This window comes from Lissotriton helveticus, chromosome 8 (assembly GCF_964261635.1).
Source record: "Lissotriton helveticus chromosome 8, aLisHel1.1, whole genome shotgun sequence".
Lineage (NCBI taxonomy): Eukaryota > Metazoa > Chordata > Amphibia > Caudata > Salamandridae > Lissotriton > Lissotriton helveticus.
This window is the reverse complement of record NC_136069.1, coordinates 154,509,494-154,530,687: the sequence shown is the minus strand read 5'-3', so window position 1 is coordinate 154,530,687 and position 21,194 is coordinate 154,509,494. Positions and strand designations below refer to the sequence as shown.

General features: G+C 43.1%; 1 protein-coding gene across 4 annotated transcripts in view; it reads right to left on the bottom strand.

The window, feature by feature from the left end:
- Window positions 1-21,194, bottom strand: part of LOC144771520 (uncharacterized) — a 107,232-nt gene that overhangs the window by 27,256 nt on the left and 58,782 nt on the right. Inside the window, exons 5-9 of one of the 4 annotated variants that reach the window (XM_078655928.1) lie at window positions 18,502-18,558; window positions 16,371-16,427; window positions 14,173-14,229; window positions 12,034-12,090; window positions 4,266-4,322 (exon numbers count right to left, since the gene is read on the bottom strand). In XM_078655928.1, the coding sequence (XP_078512054.1) occupies window positions 4,266-4,322; window positions 12,034-12,090; window positions 14,173-14,229; window positions 16,371-16,427; window positions 18,502-18,558 (285 nt within the window). The remainder of the gene's footprint in view (window positions 1-4,265; window positions 4,323-12,033; window positions 12,091-14,172; window positions 14,230-16,370; window positions 16,428-18,501; window positions 18,559-21,194) is intronic. The other 3 variants (XM_078655932.1, XM_078655930.1, XM_078655931.1) reach the window with 3 other exon arrangements.

Sequence of the window (21,194 nt, the reverse complement as noted above, 5' to 3'; positions counted from 1 at the left end):
ATAGGGGAATAGGGTGGGAAGTAATTTAATTATAATTAATTACATATGTAAATTTATTTATTGGTGTTCATTTTTAATTGATTGTTAATTAATTTATATTTGGTAATTAAATAAATTGTAATTCCCTATTAATTTTAATTAATTGATTAATTGGCAATTATGTTAATTTTACTAATTTATTTTCTGTAGCGGGTTGTGGGTTTATAGGGGAATTGGGTGGGAAGTAATTTAACTATAATTAATTAAATATGTAAAAATATTTATTGGTATTTTTTTTAGAATTAATTGTAAATTTGTTATGGGTAATTAATTAAATTTAAATTGGCAATTAATTTTATTTAATTGATTAATTGCTAATTATGTTAATTTTACTAATTTATTTTCTGTAGTGGGTTGTGGGTTTATAGGGGAATAGGGTGGGAAGTAATTTATTTATAATAATTAAATATTTCAATGTATTTAATTGTATTTAATTTGAAATAATTGTTAAATAAGTTTTAATTGTTAATTAATACATTTTTAATTTGTAATTAATTTGGATTAATAGGTAACTAATAGTAATAATTAATTTTAATTTGTAATTTTAATTGATTAATTGTTATAATATATTAAATTGGTAATTACTTTAAATGAATTTTTTATAGATATTAATTTATATTTTTTTTAATAATATATGAAGTATTTACTTTCCCTACTGTTGCACTCTCTGAAGTGGGAATAGTAATCTTTACCTCTACGCTATCCAACGCTTTCCCTACTGTTGCACTCACTGGAGTAGGAATAGTCATTTTTACCCCTATGCTATCTAACGCTTTCCCTACTGTTGCACCCACTGGAGTGGGAATAGTAATTTTTACCTCTACGCTATCCAACGCTTTCCCTACTGTTGCACTTTTTGGAGTGGGAATAGTAATTTTAACCCCTACGCTATCCAACGCTTTCCCTACTGTTGCACTCACTGGAGTAGGAATAGTCATTTTTACCCCTACGCTATCTAACGCTTTCCCTACTGTTGCACCCACTGGAGTGGGAATAGTAATTTTTACTTCTACGCTATCCAACGCTTTCCCTACTGTTGCACTCTTTGGAGTGGGAATAGTAATTTTAACCCCTACGCTACCCAATGCTTTCCCTACTGTTGCACTCTCTGGAGTGGGAATAGTAATTTTTACCCCTACGCTATCCAACGCTTTCCCTACTGTTGCACTCTTTGGAGTGGGAATAGTAATTTTTACCCCTATGCTATCCAACGCTTTCCCTACTGTTGCACTCACTGGAGTTGGAATAGTAATTGTTACCTCTACGCTATCCAACGCTTTCCCTACTGTTGCACTCTTTGGAGTGGGAATAGTAATTTTAACCCCTACGCTACCCAATGCTTTCCCTACTGTTGCACTCTCTGGAGTGGGAATAGTAATTTTTACCCCTACGCTATCCAACGCTTTCCCTACTGTTGCACTCTTTGGAGTGGGAATAGTAATTTTTACCCCTATGCTATCCAACGCTTTCCCTACTGTTGCACTCACTGGAGTGGGAATAGTAATTTTTACCCCTACGCTATCCAACGCTTTCCCTACTGTTGCACCCACTGGAGTGGGAAAAGTAATTTTTACCTCTACACTATCCAACGCTTTCCCTACTGTTGCACTCTTTGGAGTGGGAATAGTAATTTTTACCCCTACGCTATCCAACGCTTTCCCTAGTGTTGCACTCTTTGGAGTGGGAATAGTAATTTTTACCCCTACGCTATCCAACGCTTTCACTACTGTTGCACTCACTGGAGTGGGAATAGTAATTTTTTACCCCTACGCTATCCAACACTTTCCCTACTGTTGCACCCACTGGAGTGGGAATAGTAATTTTTACCTCTACGCTATCCAACGCATTCCCTACTGTTGCACCCACTGGAGTGGGAATAGTCATTTTTACCTCTACGCTATCCAACGCTTTCCCTACTGTTGCACCCACTGGAGTGGGAATAGTAATTTTTTCCCCTACGCTATCCAACGCTTTCCCTACTGTTGCACTCACTGGAGTGGGAATAGTAATTTTTACCCCTACGCTATCCAACGCTTTCCCTACTGTTGCACTCTTTGGAGTGGGAATAGTAATTTTTACCCCTACGCTATCCAACGCTTTCCCTACTGTTGCACTCACTGGAGTGGGAATAGTAATTTTTACCCCTACGCTATCCAACGCTTTTCCTACTGTTGCACTCTCTGGAGTGGGAATAGTAATTTTTACACTTCTGCTATCCTACGGTAATAATATTGATTATTATTTAATTATATTATGTTACTATATATATATGTTTTAACAAATATGATTGTACATTTTTTTATACCTTTCATTAATTATTTAATTATTATAAGGTAATTTAAGTATTTTTAGGTATATTTTAGTAATTAATTTTTAATATTAATTTAATTTAACACTGTTTTTAATAAATTCGATATTTTAATAAACTATATTTTTGTAAACGATATTTTGTAGTCGATATGTTTGTACTTACCTGTTTGTATATACAAACACGATATTCTGTCTGTCGATATTTTGTCAACGATATTTTTGCTACTCGATATTATGTCCCTCGATATTATGTCAGTGATCCAATAGTTTTATCAATTCTAGTCTATAATTGTGATGAATTAGAACAATCATTTGAATTGGTGCTTACAATTAACTGTTTTATGATTATTGAATAAGTTTCAAAGGATGATTTAAACTGTGCTCTTAGGGTTTTTAAAGTGTCCAATGAAAACTGAATAAAGCTGACTTGATTGATTGCTTGCTGTTATTTGGGACTTCCAAGAAGGCCCTGCAACTAAATAAATATGGACAGAATTTTGTCTCAATCTCATTCACAATAGCTTGCTCCTGAAAATTACAAAATTCGAGGACACAACTGATTCCATTGCTTTAGAACTGGTGGACTAAAATGTTAATAACTAAACAATTTGAAGAAGAATACACGAAGAGAGCATGGAGTCTTAGGAAGTACACAGCTATTTGGCAGTACTTTTGCGAGCCTTTTTTAGCTGGGTGAGTGTGGACATCATGAATCATATGTAACCCTGGGCGAAGCACTACGCTACGCTCGCGGAGTTTGCGAAGTTTTCGCAACTTCGCACTACGCAAGCTGCACGTAGCACAGTGCGAACATACTTAGTGCAGCGTAGCGTAGTGCAGCGGTCATTTTTGGCTTGTTCGCTGTCCTGAACGTCATGTTCGCGACCGCGAGCAAGCAAAATGACATCCCGGCGAGATTCTCAACGCGAGGAGGTCAGGTTTCTCATTGTGAGGGGTTGCGCATGCTCGCGACCGCGAGCAATGAGAAACTACCTGTTCGTGTTGAGAAAGCTGTCGTTCGATTAATAATCTCCTCGAGCAGCAGAAAACTACAGCTCGCACTGTGCAAGATGCCGTTTTCAATGCTTGCACAGTGCCGGATGCTTGTTCGCACTGTGCAATCATTGAAAACACATCTTGCATAGTGCGAACATGCTACTACGCAGCTCGCGTAGTGCTACGTGAAGTTTGCGTAGTGCGAAGTGCACTTCGCGTAGCTTCGCGTAGCGCTACTTCGCAAACTACGCCCACCCTTAATCATATGTCTTTGAGTAAATTGCCACCTCTATTTCTTTCCCCCATATTCATGACATTATAGAAAAAGGGAAAGATTGCAGCTTTAGCTAAGACATCACATTCATGTGAATGTTTGGATTTGGGTGCTAGCAAATGTAGGCACAAGCACTTTTATTAATCAGCACTTGTACTCTGAAGCACTAGCACTTTTCTTGTTTCAGTTTTTAAGACACATCTATGGTGTATGTGTTTCAATACTGTGATATGAATTGTATACATGCTTTATTTAATGTGTATACCTGTTCAATAAAAAATATTTAAGAAAAAATAATTTCAAACATCTTTTATTTGGCCATAGGCTAGTGTAAATGTGACATTTGCATAGGATAGCCTGTGAGTGAAGTCAAACATCTATGAGCCTCTTGGGTACGGGCCAGACAATCATTCATAGGAAATCACCACCAACATCTAGAGATGTTGGGTGTCACGCAGTAGCGGTGGCCATCTTGCTTGAGCCCGGTATACATACTGCCCCCAAACGACGATGCCCTGCATGGCTTTTTTCCTTTTGGAGAGAGTGGTTCTCTCTTCCCACCCTTGCTTGACAATCTGCATTCCCACCTGAAAAACTCCAGCCTGGAAGCTTGATACTCTGCCTGGATTCCCCTCAAGCTCCATACCTGAATTTTTCTGCCCTCCCCCTCGGCGAGCCTTCTCATCTGTCTTAATTCTTCTTCCTGAGAGAGAAAAGGGAGAAAGAGCGCGTTAACATGTTTTTTAAGGATTCCTTACCAAGCTAATAAAAAATTAAACAAACACTAAGGGGTCCATTAGGATGGCGGGCGGACTTTGTCCGCCCGCCACCCTAACGGAGATCGGGACCGCCCGCCATAAGGGCGGGGGTCCCATTGTGGGTATTAGGATGTGCCCGCCACAGTGGCGGGCACATCCTATATGTTTTGCATGGTGGCGGGCGGTGCTCTCTCCACCGCCCGCCACAATGCAGAACATATGTTGACGCATTTCAGGATGCAAAGCGGCAGGCACCGTGCGGTGCCTGCCGCTTTGCACATGTACATGTGGGGGGTACCGTAGGTACCCCCCCATGTGCCCCCCGACAGTGGTGGCAACCTGGGGGCCCTGCAGGGGGCCCCCGCAGCAATCTCCGCCTGCCTTTCCGTGGTGGCATTGCCGCCGCGGAAAGGCCCCTACATTGTGGCATGGTAATATGGATGGCGGTGTCCATTGGACACCGCCACCATATTAATCTATTACCGCCGCGGTCGCAAGGCGACCGTGGCGGTAAAGCGGCGGACGGTCTTTCCGTCCGCCGCTGTCCCCTCCGCCATCCTAATCTGGCGGAGGGGAAAACGAGAGTGCTTGTCGGGTGGATTGCCTCCGCCAGGGTGGCGGTGGCCACCGCCACCCTGGCGGAGGCAATCCGCCCGACATACTAATGGACCTCTAAGTTTAGTACACTAGCTGACGTTTTTTTGTTTCTTCGTGTTTAGTTAACATTTATAATTCCTAATAATAGAAAACATGGGACTAACTCTTGGGAGCCATTAAAGTCCAATGTAAGGGTTTAACATGTTTATCCTCTCCTGCTCAGTATTGAGAAAGAGACTCAGGGCCTCATTTATGAGGCCATGCGTCACTTTTACGCCGCCGGTGTGCACCAGCAGCATACAAAATGTGCTTTGTTGCACCATATTTACAAAGTGACGCATCTAGGTAGATGCATCACTTTGTAAACCCCTGCGCTACATTATACCTACGCCAGGTATAATGTATGCAGGGGGGGGGGCGTTCTGACGCAAGAAAGTGTCATAGAAGTGATGCAGTGAAATCTATAAGATTTCACTGCGCCACTTCTAGGACACAAATGCGTCAATTTCTTGCGCCTGCCACACAGCAGGCGTAAGACTGACGCAGGTCCTTACACATGGGGCTTGCCCTATGTGAAAGGATACATTGCTGGAGTTGCGTCACTTTTGTGACACACTCCAGCAATGCGTCACTTTTCCGCCATACAGATAAGTCAGAAATACTGACGTATCTGTAACTCCTTGCACCATGATGCGTCATACTATAAATATGACGCATCATTGGTGTCGCAAGGAGGGCGCAGTGAAAAGTGACGCATCGCTGTTTTCACCCAGCGATGCGTCACTTTTCATAAATGAGGCCCTCAGTGATTCAGAGCAAATTTAAAGCAAGGAGGTTCTCTACTCCAGTGTAAAGGATGGTCCTGAAGTAAGGGTCAGAAACCCAAGTAGTGGCTAAAGCTCATAGACTGTAAGTATGCAGATATTTTTACTGAATGATTCGTTGTGTGTAAGGAGAGCTGATGTATACTAACTTAAACACTTTGGGTAAACTAATGTCTCTCTCTTGTGAATCAGTCTGACAGAAGACCCTCAGCAATCAGATTAAGAGAAGTATTTCTGGAGGTTTTCCTACACAAGATCATGTAGTTAAGGATCTTTCTCCTTCTTTCTTCCTTTCCCGCCTTCCCTTCTGGGACACCTGCTGATTTGAGTTTGTCTTGGAGGAGCGTGGAGGTCCAGCATCATCCCCACAGACAAGTATTCCAAGTAAGTGGACTTAACAGAAAGCCAAGCTGCAACTGCCTTTTCCGCTTGGACGATATGGACCCCAGTGATCAGATAGACACACATGATTTAGCTTAAGCCTTAACAAAGGAGAACCCTAGTACACTGGTCCTGGCCGGAGCCCTGGCAGACATGCAAACCAAGATCAAGACCTTACAGCAGGAGAATCAGACACTCAGGGATGAGTTAGGTATCATTAGCGCCACTCTCCTTGGTTAAGTGACTTGGGAGCAATACCAAAAGAGACACGCCCAATAATTAATCTTTCCCATTTTAGGAACCCAGATTATAAGCCCATGTCTTTCAATACCATTGGAGTGACACAGCCTATGAACTTGACCGTGACAAACCCTACCCATCTCCCTCTGGCCCCACCGGAGAGGTGTTTTTAGGGACAGTTCCAAATTCGATGATTTCTGGTGCCAATGTCAGTTGCAATTTTTATGCAAGCCTGGGGCATTCTCTTCCGATGCAACCAAAGTAATATTTATTATTTCCAATTTGTTGACTTGCAGAGGTAAATTGTTACCCGTGAGGCTAACCAGGTGCTTGCAGGATCCAGGGCCTCTGTCAAAGAGCCAGGTTTGAAACATCCTACAGTACTCTTGTATAGTAGGGGAGGTTCTGAGGTGCAGCCAGACATCGGCTCAGGCTTTGGGTGTGATGTAGGTGAAAGAGTGTTCTCCTACTCTGCTGCGTTATATGAGGGGGTATGGGCCAGCACGAGTAAGGCAGAGCAGGTATGTCCTGAGGGTTTGTGGAATCTAAGGCTTGATGTAGGCGGGTCTGGAATTGTACAGTGCCTTGAACGCATAAGTGATTGGCTCAAACAGGCATCTCCTCTCAACTAGGAGGCAGTGGAGTTATTGAGGAGGGGGTTAAGTGGATGCAATGAGGGGGATCCAGGATGAGTCTTGCTTCAGCGTTTTAGATGGTCTGTAGTCTTTGAAGTAGGTGGCCTCGATTCCCAAGTAGAAAGTGTTTCTTCAGTCCAGTCGATTGGTGACGAGGGATTGGGAGATGGTGCGTCTCGGGTTTTGGGGAAGCCACTTGTAAATCTTACCTAACATGCCAGGATGAAGAAGCAAGAGAATGACACTGTATTGACTTGGGACTTCATAGTGAATCTGTTGTCCAGGATGATACCAAGGTGCCTGGCGTGCTCGACTGAGCTTGGAGTGGGCCCCAGTTCTGTGGACAACCATAGACACGCTTTCCTCCTATGTTTGACATAGATTAGGCTTACAACATCTGCCAATCTATTGTAGAAACGTGACGGTCCCCAAATAATGAAGGGCGGTCTCGTGAGTTGACTGATGGGAACTCGTACACTCAGATGATGTTCCACGGGGTAGATCTTTTCTATCACTAGTTCTTACATCCAGATACATACTTAAGTTACATATATTTTTCGTTTTGACTTACTGCTATCTTGTGTTGGTGTATTGACGTAATTAGGGGTTATAGCAGTGTTTAGGTCGGTAAACTTCCCCTAGGATCCTCCACTCCCAGTGTTTTTGTTGCAACCAGGAGGCTTCCCACGGGGAGTTGTTGCTGCCATAGATCAGGATTTTTGTCTTGTCTGTGTTGAACCGGAGGCAGTTATTCCACAGCCAACTGGCAACGCTTGTCATGCACTCATGGAAGTTGGGTCTGCCGATGGTGGAGTTTTCAGAGAGGGAGAGAATGAGTTGCGTGAGGGCGTCTGTCTCTCCTTTGTCAAGGAGTGCTAGGCTGTCATCTGTGGCCGCACTGAGGGCTATCTCAGTGCTGTGGGTGCTCCACAATTGCGGACGGGCGCAGATGAGCTTTCCTTTGGCATATGTTCGGTGTGCCAGCAGCGTGTAAGCTGCTTGGTCCTGCTGCAGCTGCCATTAAGTAGCTCTTGGGAGGTAGAAAGGGGACTAGGAGGAAGTGGGCGGGGCTGGCAAAAAGGCAGGAAGGTGAGAGGGAGGTACAAGAAGGCTGGAGAAAGGGGCGGGGAAAGGGAATAAAGGGGCAAAAGCAGACACAAAGTGCCCAAAGAGGGCAGAACTAAAGCAAAAAGAGAGATAAGAGAATCTAGGAACAAGGTGAAAATGAAGAAATAGGGAAAAGACTGAAGTGGAGAGTAAGAAAAATCGGCGGGAAAAGGGCTGGACCAGCAACAAATAGGGAGAAAAGAGAGCAGAAGCAGCAAAAAGGGAAGGAAAGAGAGCAGGAAAAGGCTCGAGAAGGAAGTGTCACGGATGCAGGAAGAGGAAGAAGAATGCAGCAGAGGGGAGAGGGCCTGGAAGAACAAGGATCATGGAGCTGGCACAAGGCACACAGAGGTAGGTGGAGAGCTGGACCTGGGATCCTGCTGATGGTAGACCAGTTGCTGAGAGCCAATGGCTAGAGGAAAAAACGACTTCCCTCATCTATAGGGTGCTGAGGCCCATTTTAAATCTGTCCCTAGCTAATATTGTCGACTGCCCAACAAATTTCTCTGAGTTTATAGACCACGTTTTCAAAGTAGATTACCGACTAAATGAGAGAAGAGGCAAACTACCCCAAGGAGAGACCATATTCCTTGTAGTAAAGACAGACAGGAAAGAACTAATAAGAATGAACTGAGCGGCTGACCATGGTTATGCACTTAAATTTCTAAGTAAAATTGTAAGTTCATCGATGCCGCACAAATGCTCCATTGTCAGACAGATCCCAAGGCTTGAGTTGAAAAGGATGGTGCACCAAAAATGCAAAGTACAAGGAAGCTCCAGATTTGTCCAATTTTCTTTATTCTTTTCAAACTTTTTAAAGAAAAAACACCTCAGCCAACGCATTTCGTTTCTTTGAACTTCGTCAGGGCTGAGTAAAAAGCGCCATCAATAACAGCAAGTGGCGGCGGAAGAGCGATCGGCCAGTGTAGCAGTCTCCTGCCCTTATGTGATAAGGAGATCTTCAACGGACCGAAAAAAAGACAGGAAAGAAGCAGACAGTATGGTCCCTGAAACCGGGGAACCTATAGTGATAAGATGACATTGAGTTCCTTTATAAAGTGAGGGAAAAGAGCGAAGACAAAAGTTAGATCTATGCCTCTATTGCGGCAAGGCTGGGCATTGGGTTTGGGGCATTATCAATCCATGTGCTATAAACCGGCTAAAGACCAAATATCTCCTTTGACCTGAGCAATTATTGACCAGGGAACTATCCCGGACCTACCCATCAAATATCAAGACTACCAGGATGTCTTTGACAAAAAAGGCCACTCAGTTACCTTCCCATAGGGAGTTTGACTGCAGGATCAACATGATTCCTGGGGCTTTTCCACAATGTGATAGAATTTACACCTTGTCCGATTCAGAAACTCATCATCTAAAGAGCTATTCAGGTGAGTTACTTGAAATTGGTTTATTCCACCGTTCGTCTTTATTTGTATCCTCCACATTGTTCTTTGTCCTTTAAAAAGAATGACAAATTGTGCAAGTATTGATTATAGGGTGCTTAACAAAGTCATGGTCAAAAGTCGCTACCCTTTACCCTTGATTCTGAATCTATTGATCAGATGTGGAATTTAACCATTTACGCCCTTTCCGATTCAGAAACTCATCATCTAAAGAGCTATCCCGGTTAGTTACTTGACATTATTTTATATTCCACCATTCTTCTTTACCTGTTTCCTCCCTATTGTTCTTTGTCCTTTAAAAGAATGTCAAATTACGCTTTTATTGATAACAGGGCGCTTAACAAGTAACAGTGAAAAATCGCTACCCTTTACCCTTGATCCTGGTTCTATTTGATCAGGTATGAAATGTAACCATTTACACCAAATTGGAACTGTGAGGGGCTTACCACCTAATCAGAGTTACAGAAGCAGATGAATGGAAGACAACCTTAAAAACTAAGTTCAGCCTCTTTGAGTTCATAGTAATGCCATTCAGACTTGGTAAAGCCCCAGTGGTCTTTCAGTTCTTTATTAACGAGGTCCGAAGAAACTTATTGCACATATGTGTCATTGTGCACATAGACTCCATCCTCATTCACTCCCAGAATTTGACTGACATTGTAACTCACGTTGGGCCATTCTAAAATGTCTCTGTGCAAACAATCTGTTTGCTAAACTTGAAAAATGTACCTTCCATACGTCCACAGTAGATTGTGAGGGTGTTTTCTCTCCCCAGAAGACATAACTATGGATAAGAAAAATGTAGCTGCAACCTTGGATTGAAGAGTACCTACCAGATTAAGGAAATACAGAGCTTCCTGGGGTTCACAGATTTTTATAGGCGATTCAGTGCCCATTTTTCTGAAATTGTTACACCCATTACCCGGATTTTGAAAAAGAAAGATCCTTTCCACTGGTCCGAGGAAGGTGATCAAGCCTTTTCCTTCCATAACAACACGTTTACATGAGCACTGGTGCTTAGGCACCCTGATCCTATTCAGACACTTTTCATCAAAGCAGATGCCTTTCAAGTCACACTGGGTGTAGTTTGCGTAGCAGCACTACACATAGCTTCACGTAGTATACTTTGAACTTCACGTAGTACATGTAGTCTGCGTAACGTAGCTGATGAGACTGTGTACTTGTCTGCACTCTGAAAAAATTGAAAAATAATTGCAAATGGCATCCTGCACAGTGCCAGTTATGATAAAACAAGTATCTCTAGCTTTGCATTCTAAAGTGCGTATAGAACTGTCACAAGAGTGAAACTGAAAAATTAGTAAGCAGTGAGAGGTGAAGATTTTGGGATCCTCCCTAACCTAGGGGGAGTACCAAACAGATGCCTTGAAAACAAAATAGCACATCTTATTGAACGATTTGGTGGTAGTCCCATCGTTTTAGGACCACCCCAAGTACAGTTATTGGCAAAAAAACATTCCCAACCACAGGCCCTGCAAAGCATTATGGGATGAGATTAGAAGTGGGCAGTGAATATTATATAGTATCCAGTATGAAAGTAATTCTACAAAGAGCTGCAGTTCAACTGGTGGTTACTAGATGTCCCTCACGAGTCAAATGCAAATGCTTGATGAAAAGGTTTCAATGGTTTTGCATTTAACTCGTGAGGGACATCTAGTAACGACTAGTGGAGCTGCAGCTTGATGTAAGAATATTTTCAATGGTTTGCATTTGACTCGTGAGGGACATCTAGTAACGACTAGGTGAACTGCAACTCTTTGTAGAATTATTTTGATATTGGATACTATAATATTCACTGCCCACTGCTAATCTCGTCCCATAATGCTTTGATGATCACATGGAGTTTGAGGTCCATCACATTCTTGTATGCCACAGAAGTCAAGGGAAGTCTACTGTATTTGGTGGATTAGAAAGGGTATGGACCAGAAGATTGTTCATAGGAACCCACTGCCAATGTCTGCACACTCTGCCTTTTGTGAGGCTTTCTTGCCTGCTATCCCACCAAGTCTACCTGGCAGATCGCTCTTTTTGGGGGAGAGGGACTTTAAAGTATCTAAGATCTCTCAAACCTTCTTTGAGATTTGTGCCGTGGGATTTTGTTCTGTTTCTCAAATCGCCATCCTCTGGGTCATTCCTTCCAATACCCCTCTGTATTCCAATGGATCATTCCCTGAGGCCCTTTATTCCATAGACCCTTTATGCTGCCATACAGTATCCCCTGTAGCCCACTATCTTGCGTCCCTGTTGTTTCAAGCCCCAATTAAGGACATATTCAATCCCTGAGGCCCTCTTTGCCTATTGATTGTCTGACCCTTTCTCCCCAACTCTCCCTAGTTAAAATCGGTGATACCATTCTTTTGGAGAGAGTGGTTCTATCTTCCCGTCCTTGTTTGAAAATCTCCATTTCCGCCCAAAGACCTCCAGCCTGGTTACCCCATAGCTCCTTACCTGAATGCTCATGTCCTCTTCCTTTGTGAGCTGTCTCATGTCCCGAAATTCTTCTTCCTGAGAGAGAAAAGGCAGAAAGAGCAGTTTTAACAGACTTTTTAGGGATTCCGTACCAAGCTAACTAAAAAATTAAACAAAGACTAAAAATAGTGCAATAGCTGACATTTTTTCATTGCTTTGTGTTCAATCAACATTTAGAACTCCTAAGAATAGAAAAATAGGAGTAACTATTTGGAGCCTTTTTAATATAATGTAAGGAACTAACAATTTTATATTCTACTGCTGAGTATTGAGAAAGAGACTCAGTGCTTCAGGGCAAATTTGAAGCAAGGAGGCTCTCTACTCCAGTGTAAAGGATGGCCCTGAAGTAAGGGTCAGAAATCCAAGTATTGGTTAAATCTAATAGACTGTAAATACCCAGATATTTGTCCTGAATGATTGTTTGTGTGTAAGGAGAGCTGATGTACAGAAATTTAAACATTTGGGTAAACTAAGGTCTCTCTCTCTCTCTTGTGAATTGATGACAGGTATAAATCACCAGTCTGAGACAAGCAATGGTCTGGCAGAAGATCCTCAGCAATCAGATTAAGAGAAGTCTTTCTCGAGGTTTCCCTACACAAGGTCTTGAAGTCGAGGATCTTTCCCTTTCTTTCTTACCTTCCCCTGTCCCTTCTGGTACACCTGCTGATTTGGGGTTGTAGCCCCAGTGATGATTCGACTAGATGACAGTAACGGTCCAGCATCATCCCCGCAGACAAGTATTCAAAATAAGTGGCCTTTAACAGAAAGCCAAGACACATCAGCCTTTTCTGCTTTGTTGATATGGACCCTTGTGTTCATTTAAACACACAAGATTTAGCCCATGCCTTAACACAGTAGGCCCACAGTGCAGTGGACCAGGCCCGCACCCTGGCAGACATGCAAACTGAGGTCCAAACCTTATGGTAGTAGAATTAGACACTCAGGGATGAGTTAGGTATTGTTTGTGCATTCCTTTGGTTAAGTGATTTGGTAGCAATACCAAAAGAGGCACACCCAATAATTCAGCTTTCCCATTTCGGGAGCCCAGATCAGAAGCCCATGTCTTTCCCTACCCTTGGAGTGGCACAGTCTAGGAACGTGACAGTAACAAACCATACCCCTATCACTCTGGTCCAACCCAAGTGCTTTTAGGGACAGTTCAAAATTTTATGCCTTCTGGAGCCAATGTAAGTTGCAATTCTTGTGCAAGCCTGTGCTATTCACTACCGATGCAACCAAAGTAGTTTTTATTTTTTCCTATCTGTCGACTCGCAGAGCACAGCTTGTCACCCTTGAGGCTATCCATGTGCTTACAAGATCGAGGGTCTCAGTTATACAGCAAGGTTTGTAACATCCTACGTAACTCCTGTATAGTAGGGGAGGTTCTGAGGTGAAGCGGAGGCTGTTCCAGGCTTTGGCTGTGAGGTAGGTTGCTTCTACCTTATTTGGCAGCGGGCTCAAGCTTGTCTTGAGGGCCTCTCTCCTCTAATATGAGTGAAGGATCACATGGAGTTTGAGGTCCATCACATTCTTGTATGCCAAGGTAGTCAAGGGTAGTCTATTGTATTTGGTGGATTGGAAAGGGTATGGACCAGAAGATCGTTCATAGAATCCCACTGCGATTGTCTGCACACTCTGCCTTTTGTGAGGCTTTCATGCCTACTATCCCACCAAGTCTACCTGACAGATCGCTCTTTTTCGGGGAGAGGGACTGTAAAGTATCTAGTATCTCTCAATACTTCTTTGAGTTTTGTGCCCTGGGATTTTGTTCTGTTCCTCAAATCGCCATCTTCTGGGGTCATTCCTTCCAATGCCCTCTGTGTTCCAATGGATCATTCTCTGAGGCCTTTTATTCCATAGAATCTTTATGCTGCCATACAGTATCCCCTGTAGCCCACAATCTTTTGTCCCTGTTGTTTCAAGCCCCAATTAAGGCCATATTCAATCCCTGAGGCCCTTTTTGCCTACTGATTGTCTGACCCTTTCTCCCCAACTCTCCCTAGTTAAAATCGGTCATACCCTTCTTTTGGAGAGAGTGGTTCTATCTTCCCGTCCTTGTTTGAAAATCTCCATTTCCGCCCAAAGACCTCCAGCCTGGTTACCCCATAAGCTCCTTACCTGAATGCTCATGTTCTCTTCCTTTGTGAGCTGTCTCATGTCCCGAAATTCTTCTTCCTGGGAGAGAAAAGGCAGAACGAGCAGCTTTAACAGACTTTTTTAAGGATTCCGTACCAAGCTAACTGAAAATTAAACAAAGACTAAGAATAGTGCAATAGCTGACATTTTTTCATTTCTTTGTGTGTAGTTAACATTTAGAACTCCTAAGAATAGAAAAATAGGACTAACTATTTGGAGCCTTTTAATCTAATGTAAGGAACTAACAAGTTTATATTCTCCTGCTCAGTACTGAGTATTGAGAAAGTGATTCAGAGCAAATTTTAACTAAGGAGGTTCTCTACTCCAGTGTAAAGGATGGCCCTGAAGTAAGGGTCAGAAACCCAAGTAGTGGTTTAAGCTAATAGACTGTAAATACCCAGATATTTGAACGGAATGATCGTTTGTGTGTAAGGAGAGTTGATGTACAGTAATTTGAACATTTGGGTAAACTAAGGTCTCTCTCTCTCTTGTGAATCGATAACAGGTATAAAGCACCAATCTGAGACAAGCAATGGTCTGGCAGAAGATCCTCAGCAATCAGATTAAGAGAAGTCTTTCTCAAGGTTTCCCTACACAAGGTCTTGAAGTCAAGGATCTTTCGCTTTCTTTCTTACCTTCCCCTGTCCCTTATGGGACACCTGCTGATTTGGGGTTATAGCCCCAGTCGTGATTCGTCCTAGATGAGAGTGAAGGTCCAGCATCATCACAGCATACAAGTATTCCAAATAAGTGGCCTTAACAGAAAGCCAAGACGCCTTTTTGCTTGGTTGATAGGGACCCTAGTGATCATTTAAACACACATGATTTAGCCCAAGCCTTAACACAGTAGACCCACAGTGCAGTGGACCAGGCCCGCACCCTGGCAGACATGCAAACTGAGGTCCAAACCTTATGGTAGTAGAATTAGACACTCAGGGATGAGTTAGGTATTGTTTGTGCATTCCTTTGGTTAAGTGATTTGGTAGCAATACCAAAAAAGGCACACCCAATAATTCAGCTTTCCCATTTGGGGAGCCCAGATCAGAAGCCCATGTCTTTCCCTACCCTTGGAGTGGCACAGTCTAGGAACGTGACCGTAACAAACCATACCCCTATCACTCTGGTTCAACCCAAGTGCTTTTTAGGGACAGTTCAAAATGTTATGCCTTCTGGAGCCAATGTAAGTTGCAATTCTTGTGCAAGCCTGTGCTATTCACTACCGATGCAACCAAAGTCGTTTTTATTTTTGCCTATCTGTCGACTCGCAGAGCACAGCTTGTCACCCTTGAGGCTATCCAGGTGCTTACAAGATCCAGGGTCTCAGTTATACAGCAAGGTTTGTAACATCCTATGTAACTCCTGTATAGTAGGGGAGGTTCTGAGGTGCAGCGGAGGCTGTTCCAGGCTTTGGCTGTGAGGTAGGTTGCTTCTACCTTATTTGGCAGCGGGCTCAAGCTTGTCTTGAGGGCCTTTCTCCTCTAATATGAGTGAAGGATCACATGGAGTTTGAGGTCCATCACATTCTTGTATGCCAAGGTAGTCAAGGGTAGTTGATTGTATTTGGTGGATTATTATTTATTTAATTACTTATTAAGCGCAAAACTGCCACCCAGAGGGTATCCTGGCGCTGAATTGGATTGGAAAGGGTATGGACCAGAAGATCGTTCATAGAATCCCACTGCGATTGTCTGCACACTCTGCCTTTTGTGAGGCTTTCATGCCTACTATCCCACCAAGTCTACCTGGCAGATCACTCTTTTTCGGGGAGAGGGACTGTAAAGTATCTAGTATCTCTCAATACTTCTTTGAGTTTTGTGCCCTGGGATTTTGTTCTGTTCCTCAAATCGCCATCTTCTGATGTCATTCCTTCCAATGCCCTCTGTGTTCCAATGGATCATTCTCTGAGGCCTTTTATTCCATAGAACCTTTATGCTGCCATACAGTATCCCCTGTAGCCCACAATCTTTTGTCCCTGTTGTTTCAAGCCCCAATTAAGGCCATATTCAATCCCTGAGGCCCTTTTTGCCTACTGATTGTCTGACACTTTCTCCCCAACTCTCCCTAGTTAAAATCGGTCATACCCTTCTTTTGGAGAGAGTGGTTCTATCTTCCCGTCCTTGTTTGAAAATCTCCATTTCCGCCCAAAGACCTCCAGCCTGGTTACCCCATAAGCTCCTTACCTGAATGCTCATGTTCTCTTCCTTTGTGAGCTGTCTCATGTCCCGAAATTCTTCTTCCTGGGAGAGAAAAGGCAGAACGAGCAGCTTTAACAGACTTTTTTAAGGATTCCTTACCAAGCTAACTGAAAATTAAACAAAGACTAAGAATAGTGCAATAGCTGAAATTTTTTCATTTCTTTGTGTGTAGTTAACATTTAGAACTCCTAAGAACAGAAAAATAGGACACATTTTTTGGAGCCTTTTAATCTAATGTAAGGAACTAACAAGTTTATATTCTCCTGCTCAGTAGTGAGCATTGAGAAAGTGATTCAGAGCAAATTTTAACTAAGGAGGTTCTCTACTCCAGTGTAAAGGATGGCCGTGAAGTAAGGGTCAGAAACCCAAGTAGTGGTTTAAGCTAATAGACTGTAAATACCCAGATATTTGAACTGAATGATCGTTTGTGTGTAAGGAGAGTTGATGTACAGTAATTTGAACATTTGCGTAAACTAAGGTCTCTCTCTCTCTTGTGAATCGATAGCAGGTATAAAGCACCAATCTGAGACAAGCAATGGTCTGGCAGAAGATCCTCAGCAATCAGATTAAGAGAAGTCTTTCTCAAGGTTTCCCTACACAAGGTTTTGAAGTCAAGGATCTTTCGCTTTCTTTCTTACCTTCCCCTGTCCCTTATGGGACACCTGCTGATTTGGGGTTATAGCCCCAGTCGTGATTCATCCTAGATGAGAGTGAAGGTCCAGCATCATCACAGCATACAAGTATTCCAAATAAGTGGCCTTAACAGAAAGCCAAGACGCCTTTTCTGCTTGGTTGATAGGGACCCTAGTGATCATTTAAACACACATGATTTAGCCCAAGCCTTAACACAGTAGACCCACAGTGCAGTGGACCAGGCCCGCACCCTGGCAGAAATGCAAACTGAGGTCCAAACCTTATGGTAGTAGAATTAGACACTCAGGAATGAGTTAGGTATTGTTTGTGCATTCCTTTGGTTAAGTGATTTGGTAGCAATACCAAAAGAGGCACACCCAATAATTCAGCGTTCCCATTACGGGAGCCCAGATCAGAAGCCCATGTCTTTCCCTACCCTTGGAGTGGCACAGTCTAGGAAAGTGACCGTGACAAACCATACCCCTATCACTTTGGTCCAACCCAACTGCTTTTTAGGGACAGTTCAAAATGTTATGCCTTCTGGAGCCAATGTAAGTTGCAATTCTTGTGCAAGCCTGTGCTATTCACTCCCGATGCAACCAAAGTAGTATTTTTTTTTTCCTATCTGTCGACTCGCAGAGCACAGCTTGTCACCCTTGAGGCTATCCAGGTGCTTACAAGATCCAGGGTCTCAGTTATACAGCAAGGTTTATAACATCCTACGTAACTCCTGTATAGTAGGGGATGTTCTGAGGTGCAGCGGAGGCAGTTCCAGGCTTTGGCTGTGAGGTAGGTTGCTTCCACCTTATTTAGCAGCGGGCTCAAGCTTGTCTTGAGGGCCTCTCTCCTCTAATATGAGTGAAGGATCACATGGAGTTTGAGGTCCATCACATTCTTGTATGCCAAGGTAGTCAAGGGTAGTCTATTGTATTTGGTGGATTGGAAAGGGTATGGACCAGAAGATCGTTCATAGAATCCCACTGCGATTGTCTGCACACTCTGCCTTTTGTGAGGTTTTCATGCCTACTATCCCACCAAGTCTACCTGGCAGATCGCTCTTTTTCGGGGAGAGGGACTGTAAAGTATCTAAGATCTCTGAATACTTCTTTGAGTTTTGTGCCCTGGGATTTAGTTCTGTTCCTCAAATCGCCATCCTCTTGGATCATTCCTTCCAATGCCCCTCTGTGTTCCAATGGATCATTCTCTGAGGCCTTTTATTCCCTAGAACCTTTATGCTGCCATACAGTATCCTCTGTAGCCCACAATCTTTTGTCCCTGTTGTTTCAAGCCCCAATTAAGGCCATATTCAATCCCTGAGGCCCTTTTTGCCTACTGATTGTCTGACCCTTTCTCCCCAACTCTCCCTAGTTAAAATCGGTGATACCCTTCTTTTGGAGAGAGTGGTTCTATCTTCCCGTCCTTGTTTGAAAATCTCCATTTCCGCCCAAAGACCTCCAGCCTGGTTACCCCATAAGCTCCTTACCTGAATGCTCATGTTCTCTTCCTTTGTGAGCTGTCTCATGTCCCGAAATTCTTCTTTCTGGGAGAGAAAAGGCAGAACGAGCAGCTTTAACAGACTTTTTTAAGGATTCCGTACCAAGCTAACTGAAAATTAAACTAAGACTAAGAATAGTGCAATAGCTGACATTTTTTCATTTCTTTGTGTGTAGTTAACATTTAGAACTCCTAAGAATAGAAAAATAGGACACATTTTTTGGAGCCTTTTAATCTAATGTAAGGAGCTAAAAAGTTTATATTCTCCTGCTCAGTAGTGAGCATTGAGAAAGTGATTCAGAGCAAATTTTAACTAAGGAGGTTCTCTACTCCAGTGTAAAGGATGGCCCTGAAGTAAGGGTCAGAAACCCAAGTAGTGGTTTAAGCTAATAGACTGTAAATACCCAGATATTTGAACTGAATGATCGTTTGTGTGTAAGGAGAGTTGATGTACAGTAATCTGAACATTTGCGTAAACTAAGGTCTCTCTCTCTCTTGTGAATCGATAGCAGGTATAAAGCACCAATCTGAGACAAGCAATGGTCTGGCAGAAGATCCTCAGCAATCAGATTAAGAGAAGTCTTTCTCAAGGTTTCCCTACACAAGGTCTTGAAGTCAAGGATCTTTCGCTTTCTTTCTTACCTTCCCCTGCCCCTTATGGGACACCTGCTGATTTGGGGTTATAGCCCCAGTCGTGATTCATCCTAGATGAGAGTGAAGGTCCAGCATCATCACAGCATACAAGTATTCCAAATAAGTGGCCTTAACAGAAAGCCAAGACGCCTTTTCTGCTTGGTTGATAGGGACCCTAGTGATCATTTAAACACACATGATTTAGCCCAAGCCTTAACACAGTAGACCCACAGTGCAGTGGACCAGGCCCGCACCCTGGCAGAAATGCAAACTGAGGTCCAAACCTTATGGTAGTAGAATTAGACACTCAGGAATGAGTTAGGTATTGTTTGTGCATTCCTTTGGTTAAGTGATTTGGTAGCAATACCAAAAGAGGCACACCCAATAATTCAGCGTTCCCATTACGGGAGCCCAGATCAGAAGCCCATGTCTTTCCCTACCCTTGGAGTGGCACAGTCTAGGAAAGTGACCGTGACAAACCATACCCCTATCACTTTGGTCCAACCCAACTGCTTTTTAGGGACAGTTCAAAATGTTATGCCTTCTGGAGCCAATGTAAGTTGCAATTCTTGTGCAAGCCTGTGCTATTCACTCCCGATGCAACCAAAGTAGTATTTTTTTTTTCCTATCTGTCGACTCGCAGAGCACAGCTTGTCACCCTTGAGGCTATCCAGGTGCTTACAAGATCCAGGGTCTCAGTTATACAGCAAGGTTTGTAACATCCTACGTAACTCCTGTATAGTAGGGGATGTTCTGAGGTGCAGCGGAGGCTGTTCCATGCTTTGGCTGTGAGGTAGGTTGCTTCTACCTTATTTAGCAGCGGGCTCAAGCTTGTCTTGAGGGCCTCTCTCCTCTAATATGAGTGAAGGATCACATGGAGTTTGAGGTCCATCACATTCTTGTATGCCAAGGTAGTCAAGGGTAGTCTATTGTATTTGGTGGATTGGAAAGGGTAAGGACCAGAAGATCATTCATAGAATCCCACTGCGATTGTCTGCACACTCTGCCTTTTGTGAGGCTTTCATGCCTACTATCCCACCAAGTCTACCTGGCAGATCGCTCTTTTTCGGGGAGAGGGACTGTAAAGTATCTAAGATCTCTGAATACTTCTTTGAGTTTTGTGCCCTGGGATTTTGTTCTGTTCCTCAAATCGCCATCCTCTGGGGTCATTCCTTCCAATGCCCCTCTGTGTTCCAATGGATCCTTCTCTGAGGCCTTTTATTCCCTAGAACCTTTATGCTGCCATACAGAATCCCCTGTAGCCCACAATCTTTTGTCCCTGTTGTTTCAAGCTCCAATTAAGGCCATATTCGATCCCTGAGGCCCTTTTTGCCTACTGATTGTCTGACCCTTTCTCCCCAACTCTCCCTAGTTAAAATCGGTGATACCCTTCTTTCTGGGAGAGAAAAGGCAGAACGAGCAGCTTTAACAGACTTTTTTAAGGATTCCGTACCAAGCTAACTGAAAATTAAACAAAGACTAAGAATAGTGCAATAGCTGACATTTTTTCATTTCTTTGTGTGTAGTTAACATTTAGAACTCCTAAGAATAGAAAAATAGGACACATTTTTTGGAGCCTTTTAATCTAATGTAAGGAGCTAACAAGTTTATATTCTCCTGCTCAGTAGTGAGCATTGAGAAAGTGATTCGGAGCAAATTTTAACTAAGGAGGTTCTCTACTCCAGTGTAAAGGATGGCCCTGAAGTAAGGGTCAGAAACCCAAGTAGTGGTTTAAGCTAATAGACTGTAAATACCCAGATATTTGAACTGAATGATCGTTTGTGTGTAAGGAGAGTTGATGTACAGTAATTTGAACATTTGCGTAAACTAAGGTCTCTCTCTCTCTTGTGAATCGATAGCAGGTATAAAGCACCAATCTGAGACAAGCAATGGTCTGGCAGAAGATCCTCAGCAATCAGATTAAGAGAAGTCTTTCTCAAGGTTTCCCTACACAAGGTCTTGAAGTCAAGGATCTTTCGCTTTCTTTCTTACTTTCCCCTGTCCCTTATGGGACACCTGCTGATTTGGGGTTATAGCCCCAGTCGTGAT